Source organism: Natrix helvetica (genome assembly GCF_964273705.1).
Source record: "Natrix helvetica genome assembly, chromosome: 3".
NCBI classification, from domain to species: domain Eukaryota; kingdom Metazoa; phylum Chordata; class Lepidosauria; order Squamata; family Natricidae; genus Natrix; species Natrix helvetica.
The window spans coordinates 154,694,681-154,716,894 of record NC_138549.1 but is presented as its reverse complement, the minus strand read 5'-3'; the positions used below and the strand labels follow the sequence as shown (position 1 = coordinate 154,716,894).

Sequence of the window (22,214 nt, the reverse complement as noted above, 5' to 3'; positions counted from 1 at the left end):
ACTTTATATAAGAATGATTAAGAAATTCAGAGACATATCTGTTTTCCAAATCAAGTCAGCTTCTTGGTAGGGAAGATTGTACATAACAGAATAGCTGTAGAAATGTATTATTTCGTAGCCTATAGCTAACACTATAAATACAATTTGACACCAGGAAGAAATAGTCATTTGGTTTTTCTTCAAATGCCCAGTATTCTTTGATATATCAGGCCGCTCTATACCTTGGGAGGGGCATTCAGGTTTTGATGTATTTTATTTCTTTTCACAAACATTTGCTCAAATAGAGCAATTGCACAAACATATCTGCCTGAAAATTCACATTTGTGTTGAAATCAGAATGGCTCGCTGGGCATCACGTGCAGATACATATCCCCCCCAAAACAAATGAAGAATTGATTTTAATTCCTTGAATATTGATTTATAGAACTTTTGGAAATAGTTGCTTCTATAGTGAAGAGGATTATTTATTTTTATTACATCCCAGATATATTTTTCTATAAACAATTTAAGGTGGTGAACATATCTAATACTTCCTCCTTCTCCTATTTTCTCCACAACAATAATCGTCTGAGGTAGATGTTGAGAATCTAGAAAGAGTGCAGAGAATACCCCACTTACAGAAAACAAATGGTAAAACAGTAACAAAGAGCACTATCAAAATAATAAGTTCTAAGGAAATTCTAAAGAATGTTTCAGACTGAGGTAGAAACAAGCTAGCATACAATTGAGGGTGAAAAAAATATATTTTTCAACATTATGCAGCAATAGTATGTACTTTACTCCATACTTTTGCGCAATAGCTTTGGGAGTGGGGGGACTCAGGATATTAGCCTTTCTGAGTTCCTTTGTTCTTGCAATAGTGGCATCTCTCTATAGAATAGAATAGAATAGAATAGAATAGAATAGAATAGAATAGAATAGAATAGAATAGAATAGAATAACAGAGTTGGAAGGCACCTTGGAGGTCTTCTAGTCCAACTCCCTACCTAGGCAGGAAGCCCTATACCATTTCAGAAAAATGGTTATCTAATATCTTTTTTAAAACTTCCAGTGTTGGGGCATTCACAACTTCTGGAGGCAAGCCGTTCCACTGATTAATTATTCTAACTGTCAGGAAATTTCTCCCTGGTTCTAGGTTGCTACTCTCCTTGATTAGTTTCTACCCATTGCTTCTTGTCCTGCCCTCAGGTGCTTTGAAGAATAGCTTGACTCCCTCTTCTTTGTGGCAGCCCCTGTGATATTGGAACACTGCTATCATGTCTCCCCTAGTCCTTTTTTCTATTAAACTAGACATACCCAGTTCCTGCAACCGTTTTTCATATGTTTTAGTCTCCAGAACAGAAGTCATGTCACTTATATTATGATGTCATTCTGCACTTTTGTCATTTGTTCCCTCTTGCCCGTTTCCTCCAAAGGGAACACCCAGGAATATGCAACTAATGTTCCTACTCAAATACTTGAGACAGTTTTTACTTGTTTTATGAATGCAGACAAGCTTTGCTTTTCAATCCCATTGATTTCAGTTAAGTGATAGATAAAACACGCTTATCATGGAAGAGATCACTGAAATCAGTGATACTTAACAAGTGTTTAACTTTAGCTGGATCAGGAGGGGAGATTTACAAAATGTCCAAAAGTGATGCAGATTCAATCTGTTTTATTGACCTGCATGATGCACTATAAATATTTATCTCCAGGAACAGAACATGTTTTAAATTGATGGTTTTATCATAATGTGTGGGTGGAACTTCAGAACTAATAATTTCTAATCTTTGTTTTGAAGATTGAAATATACAGCTTTGATCCTTGCAAAGGACAAATCTCTCTTTAGAAGATTGCTCAATTCAAGTCCAGTGAAAGATAAAAATGAGAAGAGCCCAGGCCTTGATGCTGCCCATCAATGGTTTGGATGGCAGTCTAAACTATAATATAAGTCACCTCAACCAATTTTAACTAGTTTTTTCCTTCCTTTTAGAATGCAACATCTGTACACTCATGCAATACTCAATGCATTCTTTGTATTGTTTGCACTGTGCAAACAAATATTTGTTCCCTGCAACTATTTCTTCTTGTACCTAGTTTTTTTACATCTCTTTTACGTTTTTTAAATGATTGTTTTCAGTGTGACTTCTATGAGAAAAAAAAGTACAGAGTAATAGAAAAAATACATAAATGCAAGTTGCTAATATTAATGTCTTTATACAAAGCTATCATACAATCATAATGTAGATGCAGAGAGGGACGCGGTGGCTCAGTAGCTAAGATGCTGAGCTTGTTGATCAGAAAAGTCGACAGTTCGGTGGTTCGAATCCATAGCGCTGCATAACAGAGTGAGCTCCTGTTACTTGTCCCAGCTTCTGTCAACCTAGCAGTTCGAAAGCATGTAAAAATGCAAGTAGAAAAATAGGAACTGCTTTTGGTGGGTAGGTAACAGCGTTCTGTGTGCCTTCGGTGTTTCGTTATGCCAGCCACATGACCACAGAGACGTCTTCAGACAGCGCTGGCTCTTCGGTTTTGAAACAGAGATGAGCACCGCCCCCTAGAGTCGGGAGCGACTAGCACATATGTGTGAAGGGAACCTTTCCCTTTTTATTGGTAACATCCAAAGATGTCCAAAGCCACAGCACTATCCTTCTAAGTTTGCCCCTTTCCAAAATTAATTAGTCAATTATCAAAAGCTTGAAAAGATACCGAAAAATAAGCCGGGGGTGGACATAAAATTGCTGAATAAAAGCTTAGTACATCTCTTTTGTTTGAAAACTTCACAATCCCCCCCTCTTCCCCCAAAAAAGTTTTGTGAAAGCTGACATATTCCAGTGTTTCCCTACCATATATCCATTGTAGGAAGGGGTGGAAGTGGAAGATAAGTACCAGAATCAGGCAGCTTGTGGATGGTGGGATGTCCAGTTGTGCTTAAAGATGTAATTTAATCTAGTCGGGGTACAGAGGTTCCAAAGCATCTGGCTGAAAAACCTGCTTCTCTTTAGATTAAGCAGGTAAAGCTTAGTGCAGCCAGCCACTTCCGGTTCCGGCGGCTACGGCGACGGGCAAGTCTTTGCCCGCCCCCGCTCTCCCGGTGGGCTTCCCCCGCTTCTGGGGGGGCACAGGACGCCCCGAAGAGGCGTCCTGCCGAGGGAGCGGCTCGCGGAGGGCCCTGGCATCGGCGGCGGCTGGTGGGGGCTTCTCCGCTTTGCTCTAGGCACCGGGGAGCAGTTTCGGAGGGCGCGCCTGCGTCTCGCTCCATGCCGATCGGGCAGCGTAAAATTGAAGGAAGCAGCGGCAGTATGGTGAGGTGCCTCCTTTCTCCACTCCTTCTTTGTTGAATTGATGGACTTTTCAGCAAGGTTATAAGTTAAACTTTCGGAGCTTCGTTGGAGGTGCGGTTAGAGGGAGGGATTTCCCCCCCCTTGGACAAGCGGCTTGAAAAAATTCTGCTTTTGCCCCTAGGAGGAAGGAGGAGGGGGGAGAGCCAACTAATGATGCCTCACCCCTGTAAAAGTGATTTTCACTGGATTTAGTTTTATAACTTGTTGATGACCTGAGAACTTCGTGAACTTTTGAAACTTTATTATGCCTCTGAGCCCAAAGCTGGCAGGGCAAGATGGCACACTTCCGTTGTCTTTATGAACTGTGAAACCTGACTCCACCTTTAAAACTCAGGCTTCCGGTCTTTGTCTCTGTACTACCCAGAAGAATCTCTTGTGGATTGCTATTTTCTGAACCTTCTGGAGAGGAAACCTTTTCTTAACGCTAGATTGAGCAAAGAAACTCTCACTTGTTTGGATTTTCTGCCTCCTGGACCCATCTGCCTGCTCTACTTCTCCAGCTGTCCAGTCTCTACACTGACTGACTTCTCTGTTTTATAAACTATGTCTCCAAAAAGACCACCACCTGGAAAACCTGGCTTTGCTACTTCTGCACCGACATCTGCAACATCCAGCCCTGCCACACAGTCAAAGATTACAGAAATGATGCAACCTAAGAGTACAGAGTTGGATTTGCTGCAAATGCTTCAACAACTTATACAGGGCTAGGAAGAAATTAAGAAACAACTAAAGGAAATGAAGGAAGAAATTAAAGAGAATCAAGTCCAAATTTACAAGAACTCACAGAGACTGGACCTTGTGGAGGGTGGGGTGGCGGAGGCGAGGGGGGGTGGAAGTTCTACAGAAGAGTAACAAAGAACTTGATATTCAACAAATGAAAACAGAGTTTGAGAGAATGTCCTTTTATCTTAGATTTCAAAATGTTATAGAAACAGATGGGGAAAATATAAGGGACATTATGACCAACATCTTAGCTGAATACATACACAAAGACAAACAACAGATGGAGTGGGAGATAGACTTGGCCTATAGAGTGAATTCAGCATATGCCAGGACACACAATGTACCCAGGGAGGTTCATATTAAATTCCTTAGGAAAAGCACAAGAGACGCAATTCTGGGTGTACAAAGGGGGCAAACATTGACATACCACGATAGGGAGATAACCATCTTGAAGCAGATCCCAAAAAAAATTAGGGAGAAAAGGAAAAGCTATTCGCAATTGGCGAATAAATTATACCAGAAAGGGGTGTGGTTTAGATGGTTGATGCCTGAAGGGATGTTGATATTCTGGGAGGAGACAAGAATTAGAATTAATACACCCATAGAGGCTCAGGCCTTTATGGAAAAAAATAAAGCAAACCTAGAAAAAATAGAAGACTCTACAACGGTTATACAGGACACGGGAGGGGCCGGAGCTCTGCCAGCGGGGGGGGGGGGAAGGGGCAATACCAAGAAAGCTCAGATCACAAAAGTGAATAAGAAAACCACATTGCTATAAACATACCGAAAGTAATAGTGAAATTATATTTAGAAAATATGTTATAATATATAAGTTGATTGAAAACTTTTATTTCTATATGCTGATTTTACATGATTATGTATTAATGTTTTATACCTAGATGCATACTATGAGTTTGGAGGGAGAGGGCGTCTGCCATACTTGCAACTGCCAAAATTTGTATATTATTCCACATACCCTTTTCCTAGTAAATGTTTTAAAAAAACCAATAAAATTTTCTGGAAAAAAAAAAAAAAGCTTAGTGCAGCCAGCCCAAGAGTATATGTGAGCAGAGGAGGCCAGAAGCTTAGCAAACATGGAACAAACAGTATTCATGAAAGCACAGCAGCTGAATTTACTTAGTGGTCTTTTCTGCCCAAATCACCCCCTCCTCCTCCTCCTCCTCCACCACCTCCTTCTCCTCCTCCTCCTCCTCCTCCTCCTCCTCCTCCTCTTCTTCTTCTTCTTCTTCTTCTTCTTCTTCTTCTTCTTCTTCTTCTTCTTCTCTCTCTCTCTCTCTCTCTCTCTCTCTCTCTCTCTCTCCATATATATATATATATATATATATATATATATATATATATATATATATATATATATATATATATATATACATATATATATATACACACATATATATATATATATATATATATATATATATATATATATATATATATATATATATATATATATATATATTTCTCTCTCGCTCTCTCGCTCTCTCGCTCTCTCGCTCTCTTATATACAGTATATATGCTAATTAACATATTCATTATTAAATACACAAAGCCATAATTAAGTAAGATTACTGCAAATTGGGTGGCCCTGCCAGTTTCTATTATCTGCCGGCTGCATATCCCGTATCTAAGTGCCAGCATCCCTATGAACAGTTCATCTTTTTCTTCACTGCAGTCTGCTTGCAATCCCATGGTTGATTTGCTTGAAGCTGAAGACAGCTGCTTTTGGACAATGTTCTGTTCAAGAGTTGGCGGCGGGGGGGGGGGGGGAGCGTGTTGAATGATGCCATCTGAGCAAACCGAAGCTGACTGGCCTTTGCTTCCTTTTCTGTTTTCTGATTTATCTCCAGATGGAAAATGCCTCCAGTGCCCCAGCGTTCTTGTCAACCTTATCTGAAGGAGAAGATCTGATCTTTGGAACTCTCTATTCATTCTTTGGTAAGCTTGGGAGGAAGGGAAGCATTCTTGCAAGAAAACAATTTGGAGCGTCTTTCGCCCTGCTGGATGAGGCCAAGGCCTGTATTACTCCACATCTCACACACACACCCCGTCCGCCTTTTAAAGCGATTCAACTTCGTGATCATTGTGACAATAAATTCTATAGGTTCATTATGGTACATGCTGGGCAAATTATTATATTCTTGGGACTGTTGTAAGTCTTCTTCCCATCAACTCCCAGCATTGCAAGCATTCTTTTTTATAAAAAAAAATATTTGGAATTTTTGAATTTGCTTCAAGAAGCATCTTATTTTCTTGCAAGTACTTGACTAGTTGGCATGGCTGGAAAATCAATCACAAGATTTTAAACTCTAGCGGATCAAGGTCATGCTGCCTAAGAGAGCACTCAGAATTTAAAATTTCTTAAGAATTAGGGTATCAGGTATTGCGTGTTTTTTTATTAATGAAACTTGTAATAAACAGATAGCAAGTTCCTTTCAGGCTACACATTTCAGTATACATCTCCATCTCAAGTAGAAATACATTGTTTGGGTGTATATTCAACAAGCAGATGGCCTGAAACCCTCCCTATTAGCTAGAATGAAATATGATTAGTATTTTTAAAAATAAAGCAAAGTCGCTGAAGAAGAGGCTGGAAACCACTGTTACCATTTCCCTTCCTCAAATTTAAACTAGAACTTGCAGGAAACACAATGTTCAGGTACCATTATTGCAACAGAGGCCACATCTGCTCAGAAGTTTATGGGTGGAAACTAACTAAGGAGAGAAGCAACTTAGAACTAAGGAGAAATTTCCTAACAGAACAATTAATCAGTGGCCTCCCAAAGTTGTGAATGCTCCGACACTGGAAGTCTTTAAGTAGAAATTGGATAACCAGTTGTCTGAAGTAGTGTAGGGTTTCCTGCCTAAGCAGGAGGTTGGACTAGAAGACCTCCAAGGTCCCTTCCAACTCTGTTATTCTATTCCATTCTATTCTACTTGGGGGGGGGAGTACAAGTGAAAAATTAACTAAGGGTGGCCCCAAGTTTAACTTCCTTTCTGTACCAACTTTATGATGTCACGAAATCTGCCTGTTAATGCTTGAGATACTTATGTCCCCTGGACCATCAGAGTTATTTCATTATGAGTAGAATGTGTCTGCCGAGAGTTGTATATTATCTTTTATAGCATCTCTATGGAAAATTCATTTTCAGAAACTTTTGGTTGTTTAAAATACCTGTACATTACTCTCTCTGCCATGAAATGTTTTACATATGATTACTTAAAGGAGGGGAAGGGTGTTCTCTTCTCCCTTTTTTAAAGAATAATTGTATTACTTGTCACAGTGATCTATCTTCCAAATGGAGTGGGAGATGCTACTCATCTCACACTTCAGGCCAAGGATGTGATGTTGTAAAAATTTATTTCATTTTTATTGAGTTTATTTTTCCACCAGTTGCTAGTGAGTTATGGTGGCTGTGGGGTCCTCGCCCATCCCACATGTCATGTTTTAAGGGAAATACAGAAGGTGAAAACTTTGTCCTGAAAGATAGCTGGTGGTAGCAATAATTACCAGGCAGTTCCAGAAAGGTGGGCTAACATCAGAGAATATCTTAGAGCCGTGATGGCGAACCTAGGGCACACGTGCCACAGGTGGCACGCAGAGCCATTTCTTAGGGCACGCAGGGCATTGCTCTGTCAGCTCCAGCACGCATGCGGGTGCTGGCCAGCTGATTTCGGCCTTCATTTTCTGCCATTTTTCACCCTCCGGAGGCTTTCCTAAAGCCCCCGGAGGGCTAAAAACACTCCAACGCACAAACCAGAAGTCAATTCCCAAACATCCTGTTTGCGCATTGGGCCGTTTTATGCCCTCCGGAGGCTTCCCTGAAGGAGGGCCTCCGGGGGGTGGGGAGGCCGTTTTTGCCCTCCTCAGGCTCCTAGAAAACTGTGCGGCATGCATGGGGCAGCGGGGTGTGTGTGTCACACGTGCATGTCCAAGGGGCATTAAGTTATGAGGGTGGCACGCACAGGCATGCGAGGGCACGCAATAGCGCTCGCTCATACTTTTGGCACCTGAGGCGAAAAAGGTTCGCCATCACTGTCCTAGAGAATATTCTAGAGAATATCTAGAAAAGAAGGTTGAGACCTCCAGTCTTTCTTTCTTTTTTAAATAGTTGTATTAAACATTTTCAAGTTTAAAAAGAACAAGACAAAAACAAATACAAAAACAAATACAAAAACAAATACAAAAACAAATACAAAAACAAATACAAAAACAAATACAAAAACAAATACAAAAACAAAAACAAATACAAAAACAAATAAAAAACAGATAAAAACACAAACAACATAACAATATAATATACTTTTACATCTTTCCGTATCAGCATATATATCCTGCTTTTGTGGTTTACAATTCAATTACTGCCTTCTCTTAGTTTTTAACAATTCTAATGATAATGTGATAATTATATTATAATATAGTAGTATAGTACATTTTATCAAACTTTACATATACACATTTTTCTTCATAGTATATTCAATGGTTTTCAAAACTTTTATTTCTTATTTTAGCTTCTATTCTCTAGCCACTTGTACAGTCTACTCCAAATTTTATAATAGTCCGATCACCAGTCTTTTTATAATCATCTAAATGATGCAGTTAAAGTTTTTTCCTTTTTTTAAAAAAATCACAGAAGTGTGAGTGCAGCATGTTCTTAAAGCAACTGCATTCATCAGGTTTCTGAACTAGTCTGAAAAAAGACATCCACTTTTAAAATCTACTTATTAAAGCAGCCGTATCTGCTTTAAATACAGTTGGAGCAATAAAGGGGAATTAGACCTGTTCGGTGGTTGTGTTGCTTTCGTGCCATGCCCCAGGTCGTCACACATCGGGTTAGAACTGGAAGAACAGAATAAGATTTCAACTGAAACCCAATGCACACATAACCAGTCTTCTGCCTTCCCAGGGACTTGTCTCTTTTAGTCTTCCAGAAGCAGCAGTAGAAATTAATCAGTGACAGTCCTGTCTGCTTCTTGGAGATGCTTAATGATGCACTGAAAAAGGGAATCACTGCTGTCAGAGTGAAAAGAGATTGACGGGGTCCTTTAGCAAAAATAGCATCTGAAATGAAGGGATCAACTGGGAGTCTGATCAGGCAAGCAATCCAGATCTCAGGGCACAAGTCAACCAGGTGCCAGGTTTCTAGTGTCAATATTTATGTATTTATTTTGTCTTTTAATGACACAGTAATCCCTTACATCGGGGTGGAGTCGGGGCAACTGAATGTAGCTGAGTGTTTACTGGCCAGATGCCTTTCCTGTTGCCAATGCAGAGTTCGAAGTAGATAATTACTCATGGTGCCCAGAGAGAGAAATACCTGCCGCTACCTAGGATGGAACTCACAACCTCCTGATCGTGAGGCCAGCGCTCCACCTCTAGGCCACTGCACCACTTTCTAGTATCAATATCTAACTTGGAAATGTGTGGAAATATTTAATGGTGTATGCCATAAAAATTATTAAGGACATCCATCTTCAGAAAGATGTTGCTCTGGCTTCTACTGCTGCTGCTGCTGACGATAATGATCATTTTTATTTCATCTTCATGAAGAACATCTTGGAAGCAAATTTCTTTGCACTCATAACCAGATCACTCTGATCAGGATCAGGTTGTCTATTCAATTTCTGTCTCGCTTTTACATTCATATTCTGCAGCAAGCACAGCTGAATTCTGCCGTCTGCATACATTAATGAAACTGATTATATTTGCACAGCTTTCTTCTTTGGCATAATTTTGTATGCAATATATTACTGTTCCACACTCTTTAGCTGACACAATTCAGTGCATAATCCTAGAGATATAACTTTTCCATCCATCCCAAAAGGGTGACCCTTTCATCTTTCTTTTTTTCATCATTGATGAGCAGTCTTTCATCTCAGTTTCAAATTCTTTCGTTTACAAACTCACATATCTATATTCCAAGTCAGTGTAGTACACCGTTTCCCAAACTTGGCAACATCAAGACAAATGGACCCTCTCCCAGAATTCCCCAGCCAGCATGGCTGACTGGGGAATTCTGGGTATTGAAGTCCACATGGCTTCAACTTGCCAAGGTTGGGGAGCTGTGGTGTAATGGGACATGATATATATAGGGACTCAATTCAACATTAGCAAAGAAGCATATTTTTCCCACTCAGTGGTGGGATTCAACTGGTGTAACAACCGGTTCACTGAACATATGCAAAACAGCTCAAACACTTACCTTCTACTGCAGCCCCAGTGATTAAAACAGCTGAGGCACACGGCAATCCACTCTGCCACGTCTATCAGCTGGGCTTCAAACAAAGGAAATATACTGTATTTTTCAGAGTATAAGACGCACCATCCCCCCCTAAAAGAGGGTGAAAATTTGGGTGGGTCTTATATACTGAATGTAGCCCCACCCACCCACTGTCCCCCACCCTTTGGCCTCTGCCTCCCAGCAATTTACCACCTGGTAGCAAATGAGGAAAATGGGGCTTGCGAATTTTCGAATAGGCTATGGCAATCCCTGCAGCCTGAAACAGCTGATGATCGGGAAGCCCAGGCTGAAATTGAAAGTGAAACTTGCTGTTTGCTCCACAAAGCAAATTGCTGGGAGGCAGAGGCAGATTTTTTTTTCTTGTGCTAATCAAGCTGGTTGCTGCAAGGAGGTAAGTCAATAACTATAAATGCCTATAGAATGTTCAAATTATTAGACTTATTTTTTAAAGACTGCTTTATTATTGTTCTAGACAGCTTAACAAAATGAAGAAGTTTTTAAAAATAAATGTTTGATCTGAAGAGGCCCAGTGCTATTGTATCTCCTTTTAAATAGCAGAGAATAACTATACTTCCAGAAAGCACAACAGTTCTAACAGCATCTGCACAAGTATAGTCTGAAATGTAACACTACAAACAGTGTATATTGTTTATACTGTTTGCTGTTTGTTGGAAGGAGGCAAATTGCTGGGAGGCAAAGGCAGATTTTCCCGCCCCCTTGTTTTCCTCCCCCAAAGCTAAGTACATCTTATACTTCGGAGCATCTTATATTCTGAAAAATATGGTTGGTCAGTATAGCGCAAGGGCAGGGGGGCCCACATGATCATCAGAGCTACTGGTTTGCCCGAACCAGTCTGAACTGGCTGAATCCCACCCTTGTTACCACTGCTCCTAAAAGAAACAAGACAGCAAGACAGCTTGAGGAGCACAGGGAAATTTGCACTGCATATATAGCTCTTGTTGCTCTTAATTCCACCCCTAGACCTCTTAACACCTCCAGCCCACTCAGCCTAATGGTAGGTTCAATCCTGGAGACCCTCAGCACCTCGCAGCATTTCTGATGGAGGATCTCAAGTGTATATTCCACAAAACTTCAAAATGTTTTTCAAAAGTGCTCCCAAATGTGTCCTAAATAGCTATCACTTTTTGTGCAAAAATAGAACTGTCTGCCTTTCTGTTACCAAATTAGAATTAGAATGTGACTTTGAATATACTGTGCTAACTGGGTGAGAGAGAGAAAAAATGGTTCCAAAGAAGAAAGTTTCTCCAACAGTCCTTGCGGCTTGTTTATTCTCCATTCCCTCAAATGACTTTCTAATGACCTGCATTAATTTGTCATTGACCACCAAATCTTTAGCCTTTAGCAATCATCTCAACATTGTGAGCCTGACTGACAAGATGCTTGCAACGACACTCCATCTTTTCAGTTTATTCAGAAATCAGCCTCAGTAAAAGACAGGTGTCCTCCCGGGGACACTTTGAGTAGCAGGCAGGTATTATACCTTGTCTGCTTTAAACTTTAAGAAAAGAGGAACGGACAATCTTGTGCTTGAAAGACTCTAAGGGCACAAACACTTTATTCCATAGGACTGAAAGATGAAGGATGTCAACATGCTCATATAATGGAGAGTGCACTCTGAAACCTGAAGTCCATTAACTGTGAGACAAGTGTGTTGATTACTGTAAGGCAGCCTTCCAGCTGTATTGGGTTCCCAAATCCCTGGCCATCAATTGGAGGGCATGAGGGTCAGAGAAGGCAGGTGACATCTCTTCAGATTTGCAGATAGACATAAAAGATATTTCAGTGGCAGAAGTTTGAACATATTGGTTTCCAATGACTGCACGGAATGGCAGTTGGACAGATGATCTTAACATATTGAGTGATTTTTGTAAAACTGCATTCAATTCTGTAAGAGTGAAGTACTGATGAAGGTAGTCTGCTCCAGACAATCAGATAGACATATTGGGTTTTCTGAAAAAGTCTGGCAAATTATCCAATAATCTTCTAGGGAGGTCCCTTTGCACATCTTCCTAAGGCTACACTGAATACTGCATTCAGTTTTGGTTTCCACAATGTAAAAGAAGATGTGGAGTCTCTAGAAAGAGTCTAAAACATATGAAGAACGGTTGTAGGAACTGGGTATGTCTAGTTTAATGAAAAGAAGGACTAGGGGAGACATGAAAGCATTGTTCCAATATCTCAGGGGTTGCCACAAAGAAGAGGGAGTCGAGCTATTCTCCAAAGCACCTGAGGGTAGAGCAAGAAGCAATGGGTGGAAACTAATCAAGGAGAGAAGCAACTTAGAACTGAGGAGAAATTTCCCGACAGTTAGAACAAATAATCAGTGGAATAACTTGCCTCCAGAAGTTGTGAATGCTCCAACACTGTAAGTTTTTAAGAAGAGATTGGACAACCATTTGTCTGAAATAGTATAGGGTTTCCTGCCTGAGCAGGGGGTTGGATGTGAAGACCTCCAAGGTCCCTTCCAACTCTGTTATTCTATTCCTAACCTCTGAAAGATGGCAGTTGCGAGGCTATTTGGATGAGACTATGCCCAAGTTGTATCTCCTTCCTCACAGATCCTGATGGACTCATTGGTTTTCTAAGGAGCCAGTGGAGATGAAGGGAATGAAAGATTCCTAGAGCATGGTGACAGTAACAGGGAAACATGTATGATTCTCTGTCCTTATTTTGTTTGCAGACTCATGTCCAGCAGCTTTGTTTAACATTACCTGTGCCCTTTTGTAAAGAACATTCTCATGCAGGCTGCAGTAGCATGTTTGCAGTGTTATTAGCAGATATTTGTTTATTATGTAGTGTTAAGTAATTAAGCTCCCCGTTAGAAGAGCGAGTATGCAGAGAAGCGTAATGAGAGTGATATGGAATAACACGCACAAACCAGCATACAGAGACACTGAATAGTATAAAAATATAGTAGTTTGCTATGTAGAAATATAGAAGTATTCAGAGTCCAGTTAACAGTCCAAGTCATACACAGTTCAGTAATTCATTTATTAATATAGTTAGTCTAGCACACAAAAATATAGCTAACAGTTGCAAACCATAATACCTCAGTATACACCAACCAGCTTCTAACAAAACAGAGAGAGAGAACTAACAGCCATTCTGGCTCCCTCTTATAGCTGCTTGAGGTAACAAGCCAATTACATTTCTCTAACATTTAAAGTAACAGTAAAGTCATCATAGTTTATATACATTGCCAAGCCAAGCCTAGGGTTACATCCCTAACATGTAGTACTGTCTCCATCTAGGCAGTTTGCCTAGATTAAGTTTCCAATTTAAAATCCTCAATAATAATCAAAGCAGGTCCACAATTTCAAGATCCTCTTGGAGACAAGGGGGAAAAAAACCCAAGAAAGTCCAGTTGCCTTTTGCAAAAGCACCTTTGGGACATCTGAAGATGGCAGATGGTAGATAAGAGATATATTGAGTGGGTATCTCGCTTTATGCAATTGCAGATATGGTAAAACTATAGGATATCTGCTTATCAAAACTCAGCAGTCTTCGTAGTAGATTTTAATAAAGTTCTGAGTAAACAAATAAGGAATTAGTGTGTCCAAAAAATTATGAAGAGGAAACATGAATATGTAGATCCCTTTTTTTTTCAACTGAAGTGATTTATACTCAGAACTCCAATACATGTTGAGTAAGAATGAGCCCCAAAGGAGTTGGGCTGAGATAAAATCACTAGAGCAGCTATATTCCATCTTCAGCATGTTACTGTTATCATAATATTTAATTTGCAACCCAATCTATCCAGCAGTGATTCTAAATACCCCAAACCTGTCCTTGGAGTAATGGGGGGGGGGGGGGGCTCCTTTGTGAATTATGTAGGAAAACACTTTTTAAATGAAATTAACCTGACTTAATGGAAAAGGAAAATCCTAGGCATTAAATTTTAATTACCAGTGTTGTCTCAAGTATGTTCAAACAAAATAACATCTTGTCTCTGTAGCTTCAGTTGCATAATATTTTTTTCCTCTTTTTCACTTATTTTGGCCTGCAATATATTATTGTATAAAATAATTCTATAGGGGAGAGAGAAAGAGAGAGAAAGGGAGGGAGAAGGGAGGGAGGGAGAGCACTAACTTATAATTTATCTCAAACCAGTAAAATAAATCTCTGCCAGAAATGGTTGCAAATGGCTGTTTAATTAGAAAGAAGCTTGCAATCAAAGCCACTCAAAATAAACACTATTCTTTTCAGCATTTTTCAGTAGGGTACTGGTTCTTAACAAAAGTTAACTGAATTCTACTTGAGAAATGTTGTGATTAATATAGTTTTGGCCAAAGGACCAAGCAAGACAAACTTTTATAATTAACAGCTGTCTTATCCACATTTTATGGGAATTTAAGTGCAACAGAAATGGAGGCACCAGGCTGAAAAAGGATAAAATATGGAAATGGATACTTAAACTAGATGTTGCAATGGCCATATATCAAAAAGCTTGGGAAATAGGATCAAATAGGAAAAGAACATTGCTGGTTGATTGTAAAGCTAGCCTTTGTGAAACATTGGCCCAGATCCACAACAAATTTAACTATATTAAGTGAGGAGGATGTAATATATTGTGGGAACACCATAAATGAGTTAATTGATTTAGTAAACTAATCTCCGGGAGATTAAATTTAATCCAAAAGAAACTGAACAATCTCTACAGCAATGTTTCTCAAACTTGGCAACTTTAAGATGTGCGGACTTCAACTCCCAGAATTCCCCAGCCAGCTCTGCTGACCTGGGAGTTGAATTCTACACGTCTCAAAGTTGCCAAGTTTGAGAAACACTGATTTGCAGGATTAAATTAATTCTACCCAAACAGTTGTGTGGTGGGAATATTTAATTTGTCTGCATATTTAGTCATCCAAGAAAAAAAATGGAGAAAAAGAGTGGCTGAAAAAGTAAGACTCTCCATTTTACAATCCAGTATCAAATCCTTGCAATACTGAACATATGTTTTAATACTGACTGGCTCCATTGCCCAAGTCAACCAGTAGTAAGATTTTATGACTGGGTTAGTAACTGAGTTAAAACATATTGTGTGAACAGAGCCATGCTCTTGCAAAGAAAGAAACAAAAGAAGATTCACGCTATAAAGCAATTCTGTGCCGCATTTCCTAGTCGTACCACAACTAATTGCAACGATCTGCTACATATTGATTTTACAGTAAAAGGTAAAGTTTCCTCTCGCACATATGTGCTAGTCATTCCCGACTCTAGGGGGCGGTGCTCATCTCTGTTTCAAAGCAGAAGAGCCAGCGCTGTCTGAAGACATCTCCGTGGTCATGTGGCCAGCATGACTAAACGCAGAAGGCACACAGAACACTGTTACCTTCCCACCAAAGTGGTCCCTATTTTTCTACTTGCAGTTTTACATGCTTTCGAACTAGTAGTTTGGCAGAAGCTGGGACAAGTAACGGGAGTTCACTTTGTTATGCGGCACTAGGGATTCGAACAGCCAAACTGCTGACCTTGCCGATCAACAAGCTCAGCGTCTTAGCCACTGAGCCATCACATCCCTCCTGTTACAATAGATACTGTTAAAAAGGCACTACGCTACCTAAAGCCATCTCTATCTATTGGCCCTGATGGATTACAATAATACAATAGTAGAGTTGGAAGGGACCTTGGAGGTCTTCTAGTCCAACCCCCTGCCTAGGCAGGAAACCCTATACCGTTTCAGACAAATAGCTATCCAACATCTTCTTAAAGACTTCCAGTGTTGGGGCATTCACAACTTCTGGAGGCAAGCTGTTCCACTGATTAATTGTTCTCACTGTCAGGAAATTCCTCCTCAGTTCTAAATTGCTTCTCTCCTTGATTAGTTTCCACCCATTGCTTCTTGTTCTACCCTCAGGTGCTTTGGAGAATAGTTTGACTCCCTCTTCTTTGTGGCAACCTCTGAGATATTGGAATAATGCTATCATGTCTCCCCTAGTCCTTCTTTCTCTTAAGCTAAACATACCCAGTTCCTGCAACCGTTCTTCATATGTTTTAGTCTCCAGTCCCCTAATCATCTTTGTTGCTCTTCTCTGCACTCTTTCTAGAGTCTCCACATCTTTTTTACATCGTGGCGACCAGAACTGAATGCAGTATTCCAAGTGTGGCCTTACCAAGGCATTATAAAGTGGTATTAACACTTCACGTGATCTTGATTCTATCCCTCTGTTGATGCAGCCTAGAACTGTGTTGGCTTTTTTGGCAGCTGCTGCACACTGCTGGCTCATATTTAAATGGTTGTCCACTAGGACTCCAAGATCCCTTTCACAGTTACTACTATTGAGTATGGTATCACCTATACTGTACCTGTGCATTCCGTTTTTGTTGCCTAAATGTAGAACCTTACTCTTTTCACCATTGAATTTCATTTTATTAGATAGTGCCCAATGTTCAAGTTTGTCAAGATCCTTCTGTATCTTAAGCCTATCTTCTGGAGTGTTGGCTATTCCTGGATTATATGTCTACTTCTTGAAAAAGCTTTCCACTGTCCTAGCCAAACCTCTAAGCACAATCTATGAGGTATCTTTCAGAACCAGCTCCTTACCCAACCTATGGTCATTAACCATGGTCATACCGTGAACATACAAACATACATACAAACAAACAGCCTACCGTGGACCTCACCCCATTCCTAAGTGGTCTGTAAAGGGGCCGTGCATAAGCACACTAGCATGCGTACCATCCCTGTCCTACTGTCTCCATTTATTTGTACTTACTTATTTTGTTCATGTCCATGTTTATACTTATACCTGTTATCTCGTACATGTTTGACAAACTAACTAACTAACTAAAATAAAATAAAATAAAATAAATAAATTGTCCCCATCCGATGCCTTCCAGAAATGTTGGGATAACTTCTCTCAAAATTCCAAGCCAACGTAGCCAATGACGCACCAGAAAAATATCAGGTCAGGAAGGAGTACCCTAAATATATATAAACTTTGCTATAATTCTCATGACTATATAATGGTTGCAATTAGATGTCATTGTGGATGCAGTTCTTATGCACCTCATAACAGTTTATAAATATAGTGGCTGAATGTGTCCTCTTCTTTTCCCAGGTTCTAAATCACAATTTTGATTTGCTTTCAGGTGTAGTGTCCCTCTTTGGAAATTCGCTTCTCCTATGGGTTGCCTACCGAAAAAGAGCCCTGCTGAAGCCTGCGGAATTCTTTATTGTGAATCTTGCCATCAGTGACATAGGCATGACTTTGATCCTCTTTCCACTGGCCACACCATCTTTCTTTGCACACAGGTAGCTCCATGCATTCAGCCGTTTAATTAATACAATTGGATTTCTTTCTTCCCTTCAGAAGATCGGTGTGGTTTCCATTGACTCAGTTTTCTTCTTGGTACTTTTTCAATAGTGTGGTAATCAGGAGTTAACTTAGGTAGATTGTTTTGAAGCCCTCAATAATATATACCGTACATGCTTACAAAAAATCAGATAGAAGGGAGAAAGAGTAGATCCAGAGCAGAGAATGATGGAGTTTAGCTGTTTCCTCCATGACCTCGTTTTCAAACTATTAATAATATGGGATAAAATCAAGGACTTTGGCTGCCTCAGGATAAGGGGAAATGTAGTCATGATGTGTCTGGAAATTCCAACATAGGGGAAACTGACTTGGTCAAGTGATGTTCAAGCAGAAGTTGTCAAACCAAGCTAGAATCTAGGTAGGCATTTATTTATTGGGGGGGAAATGTCCAGACCAAATGTAATTTCTAATGTTGGATTTTCCCACTTACCAGAGGGAGCCCCCTTGTGGAGTACTGCGAAGCCATTACCATGGCAACTTCACTGCATTGCACAGTAGAATCCATTTTACAGCAGTACAGCAGAAGCCATTTTAAGGCACAACAGGCTGTATCTTAACAGAATGCACACCCTGAGGAGTTTTAGGGGTGTCTTACCCCCACAGTATTTGTTTCCAGAGAGTAAGTCATCTGCGTACCAAGTTTGGTTGAAATTGCTCGAGACGTTCCAGAGTTATGCTGGAACACACACACACACACACACACACACACACAAAGAGCCATATGTGTGTGTGTGTGTGTGTGTGTGTGTGTGTATGTATGTATGTATGTATGTATGTACGTACGTATGTATGTATGTATAATGTTAAAACTTTCCAAATTTTGAAATTCTTTAAATGGTACAGAAAGAGAAACAGCAATAAAGCCAATGCAATAATAAGTATCCATGAGTATAAAGTTAGAATTAAACACTACTGTATATTAACACTTTCACATCAATTTACCTGACACTGAAGATTCCCACCAATTGGGATTCAAAGATGTTCCAGAACAGCCATCTTTTTAAAGGGTGGGAGATGTTTGAGAGTGGTATACACAGTCAGCTACAAAGGACCTGTCAATCAGAAAATAAACTATTAAGATTACACTCCCTCCCCTCTCAAACCTTCTGGGAAGATTTTTACAATCTTAGCCTACCTTTACTATTATTATTTTTCTGGGAAGGTGGATGCACTCTTTTCAGGATAACTGAGCTGTAATTACCCACTAATTTTATTCTAACAATTGTTGTTGTTAGTTGCAAAGTCATGTCCAGCCTATTGTGACCCCATGGACAACGTTCCTCCAAGCCTTCCTTTCCTCTACCATCCTCTGGAGTCCATTTAACCTCACACTGACTGTTTTGGTGACTCCATCCAGCCACCTCATTCTTTGTCATTCCCTTCTTCTTTTGCCCTCTACCTTTTCCAGCATTAGGCTCTTCTCTAGGGAGTCCTTCTTTCTCTTTAGGGGGGCAAAGTATTTGAGTTTTATCTTCAGGATCTGCCTTCTAAAGAGCAGTCAGGGCTGATCTCCTCTAGGACTGACTGGTTTGATCACCTTGCAGTCCAAGGGATTCGCAGGAGTCTTCTCAGCACCATAGTTCAAAGGCCTATTCTAACAATACTTGGCCTCTATATGGACTTCATTGGCACGAAGGGAATAGTGATTTATTTTAGTAGTATATTAATGTTTCCATTTCCCTCCCAAAAGAAATGTTTTAAAAAATGAGAACTACATACAGTAGATAGTGTGGCAGTGCAGACATTTAGGAAGCACGGATGGGAAAACCGATGCCCATTGGACATGTATTGGAGATCCTAGATGCTAAAACAAGGGGATGCAATAGCTCAGTAGTTAAAGACATTGAGCTTGTCAACCGGAAAGCTGACAGCCCAGGTTCAAGACCCAAGTGCAGGGTGACCAGGTTAGTTTCCATTATCTAGCAATTTGAAAGCATGCAAATGCAAGTACGTAGATAAATAGTTACCACATCGGTTGGAAGGTAACATAGTACTGTGCACAGGCATATAGTCATGCTGGCAGTGGTGGGATTCAACTGGTGTAACAACTGGTTTGCAGTGGGTTTGAATACTTACCTTCTACTGCAGCCCCAGTGCAAAACAGCTGAGGCACAGCAATTCACTGTGCCGCAACTATCAGCTGGGCTTCAGAAAAGGGAATATAGGTGAATATAGCACAGGGGCGGGCAGTCTGGCCCAGCTCAAAGTTGGAGCGAACTGGTTTGCTCACAGTTGATCGTTGGAGCTACCGGTTCGCCCGAACCAGTCCAAACCGGTAGAATCCCACCCCTGCATGCTGGCCATATGACCAGGGATATGTCTTAGGACAACGCTGGGTCTCTCAACTAAAAGATGGAGATGTGTACTGCTCTTAGAATTGACCCTACTGGACATTTTCTTAGATGCTAAAACATCTCTTTCCAATTAGAATACTGGAGACATAATTTCTTCTGGTCATTTACTTTCCCATTATCTCTTTTTCAAGGTGGCTGTTCAACCATGCCATGTGCACCTTCTATGCCTTCTGTGGTGTCCTTTTTGGTCTGTGCAGCCTCACCAGCTTGACTGCACTGAGCACCGTTTGCTGCATGAAGGTCTGTTATCCAGCTTATGGTAGGTGGAACATGCGTCTTAAATGCCCTTTCCTTGCTAACTATCTTAATCTGAGTCCTGTTCATCTTGGCCCTTGTTCCATCATCCCAGCCCTTTCCCAGGATCTTACAATCATGGATCTATTTTTAAAAAAAACAACATTTCATTAGATTATAGAATAAAATACAAAAATACAAAAGCAAATAATAGGACACAGTGGGGAGGAGAAAGGGAAAGAAAAGTGAGGAGAGGAGGGAGAAAAGGAAAACCAACAGAGGTGAAATGCTACCGGTTTGCATGAACTGATAGGGATGATTGTCATTAGTTCTGTGAACTGGTAGTTTAAAAAAAGCTTCCGAGAATCATGCGGCTCAGCTGTGAGCCATGCGTTCATTGTAAGCTTTCCTCCCTGTTTTTTAAACCATTTTTTTCCTGCCTATTCACCTGAACTGGCAGGAAAAAAATGCTTTAAAAAGTGAGGGGGGAAAGTTCATGGCAATCAGCTGTGCCCTGCGATCGTGGGAACCTTTTCTTTCACTTTTTAAAGAATTTTTTTACTACCTATTCTCCCAAATCGGTAGTTTAAAAATGCTTTAAAAAGTGGAAAAAAAGAGATTCCCACGATCGCACGGCACAGCTAAATCTTTTTTTTCCCCCACTGGTTCAGGCAAGTGGGTAATAAAAAATGCTTTCAAAATTAAAAAGTGGCCATGCCCACCCAGTCACATGATCCACCACCAAGCCACGCCCCATCAAGCCACGCCCAGAGAACTGATGGCAAAAAATTTTACATTTCATCACTGAAAAGAAGAGTTGATTTCCATATCACTATGTTACAGTAGAATAAAGATTTAACATCAAACCTCAATTTTTTACTTTTCCATAATAATATAAACTAGCCATTTCTACAACAACACAGCCATGGATCTCATAGCAATATCTCCTTTGGATATTTTTCCATTAGACAGTCTATTCATCAAGCCTTTGAAATAGCAATAATTGGCATAAGAAAAGAAGAAAACCAGCAGCTTCCAATTTCCCCTTTTCATTTGCAAACAGTATGTAGATTAAACTTCAAGCTTTTTTGCATTTAACCTGTAAGTTTTAAGGATCTGACAGAAGAGACAACTTATTTTTTTCCCCTGCCAATCCCTGGGGTATTTTATAGTTTTTCTCCTCTTCTGTCATCTTTGGTCTCTTTCCAGCATCCAGACTAAATGCAAACACTTGTTACATCACTGGAAGAAAGTGTTTCATATTTATGATGAAGACATAAAAATCCAAAATTGCTCATATCCAAAAAATGTTTTGATGGGAGGATCACGGAATCCAAAAACTTAAAGAATTCCCCTTGCAAAGGTCAGTCAGTGCTAATTTCTCTGGACAGCAATTCAGTGGAAAAATTGGCCCATGTAGCAGCTTTCATCAATATAGCTCTTCTCACATTATTCACCAACCAGAAAGTGTACCAATCACTAAAAGGGAAGTGGGGGATTCAGAATGTACTGGACTCCTTTGGCAAGACTTAATGCACACGTTCTTTAGGTAGACAAACTAAGCAACATACGGTATATTATCTTTGGAATAAATGGATTGAAAGAAAAATATAACCCAGATAGAGGAAAATGGCTTAATTTGTAGTCAAACTCTGGGAATTATGTCCAATACATTTCTTCCAAATCAAGCTGGAATGAACAGCATCAGACTTCAGTCGACAAATCCCTGTGTCAGCTGCTATCCATCCTATGCTACGTGTGATACAAGATTTATTTGTTCTCATTAATGTGCATCAATATATTTTGCATACATTTGTAACAGGAATGGAAAACGTGATTGAATCAGAACATGTGCGGTGGACTGAGTTTAAACTGAAGAGATGATGTGCCTTTGTAGAAATCATCACAAAGTAGAAAAAGTTCTATATACGTTCAATCAATTTATTATAGTCTTACATCAGAACAAATAAAAACTCTCAGAAT

General features: G+C 40.0%; 1 protein-coding gene across 1 annotated transcript in view; it reads left to right on the top strand.

Moving 5' to 3' along the window:
* Positions 1 to 5,917: 5,917 nt before the first annotated feature.
* LOC309390383 (opsin-5-like) overlaps positions 5,918 to 22,214 on the top strand; it is a gene marked incomplete at both ends in the record, with an annotated part of 36,579 nt that continues 20,282 nt past the window's right edge. Inside the window, 3 exons of the mRNA XM_081949677.1 lie at positions 5,918 to 6,005; positions 17,420 to 17,582; positions 20,129 to 20,256. Coding sequence (XP_081805803.1) covers positions 5,918 to 6,005; positions 17,420 to 17,582; positions 20,129 to 20,256 — 379 coding nt within the window. The remainder of the gene's footprint in view (positions 6,006 to 17,419; positions 17,583 to 20,128; positions 20,257 to 22,214) is intronic.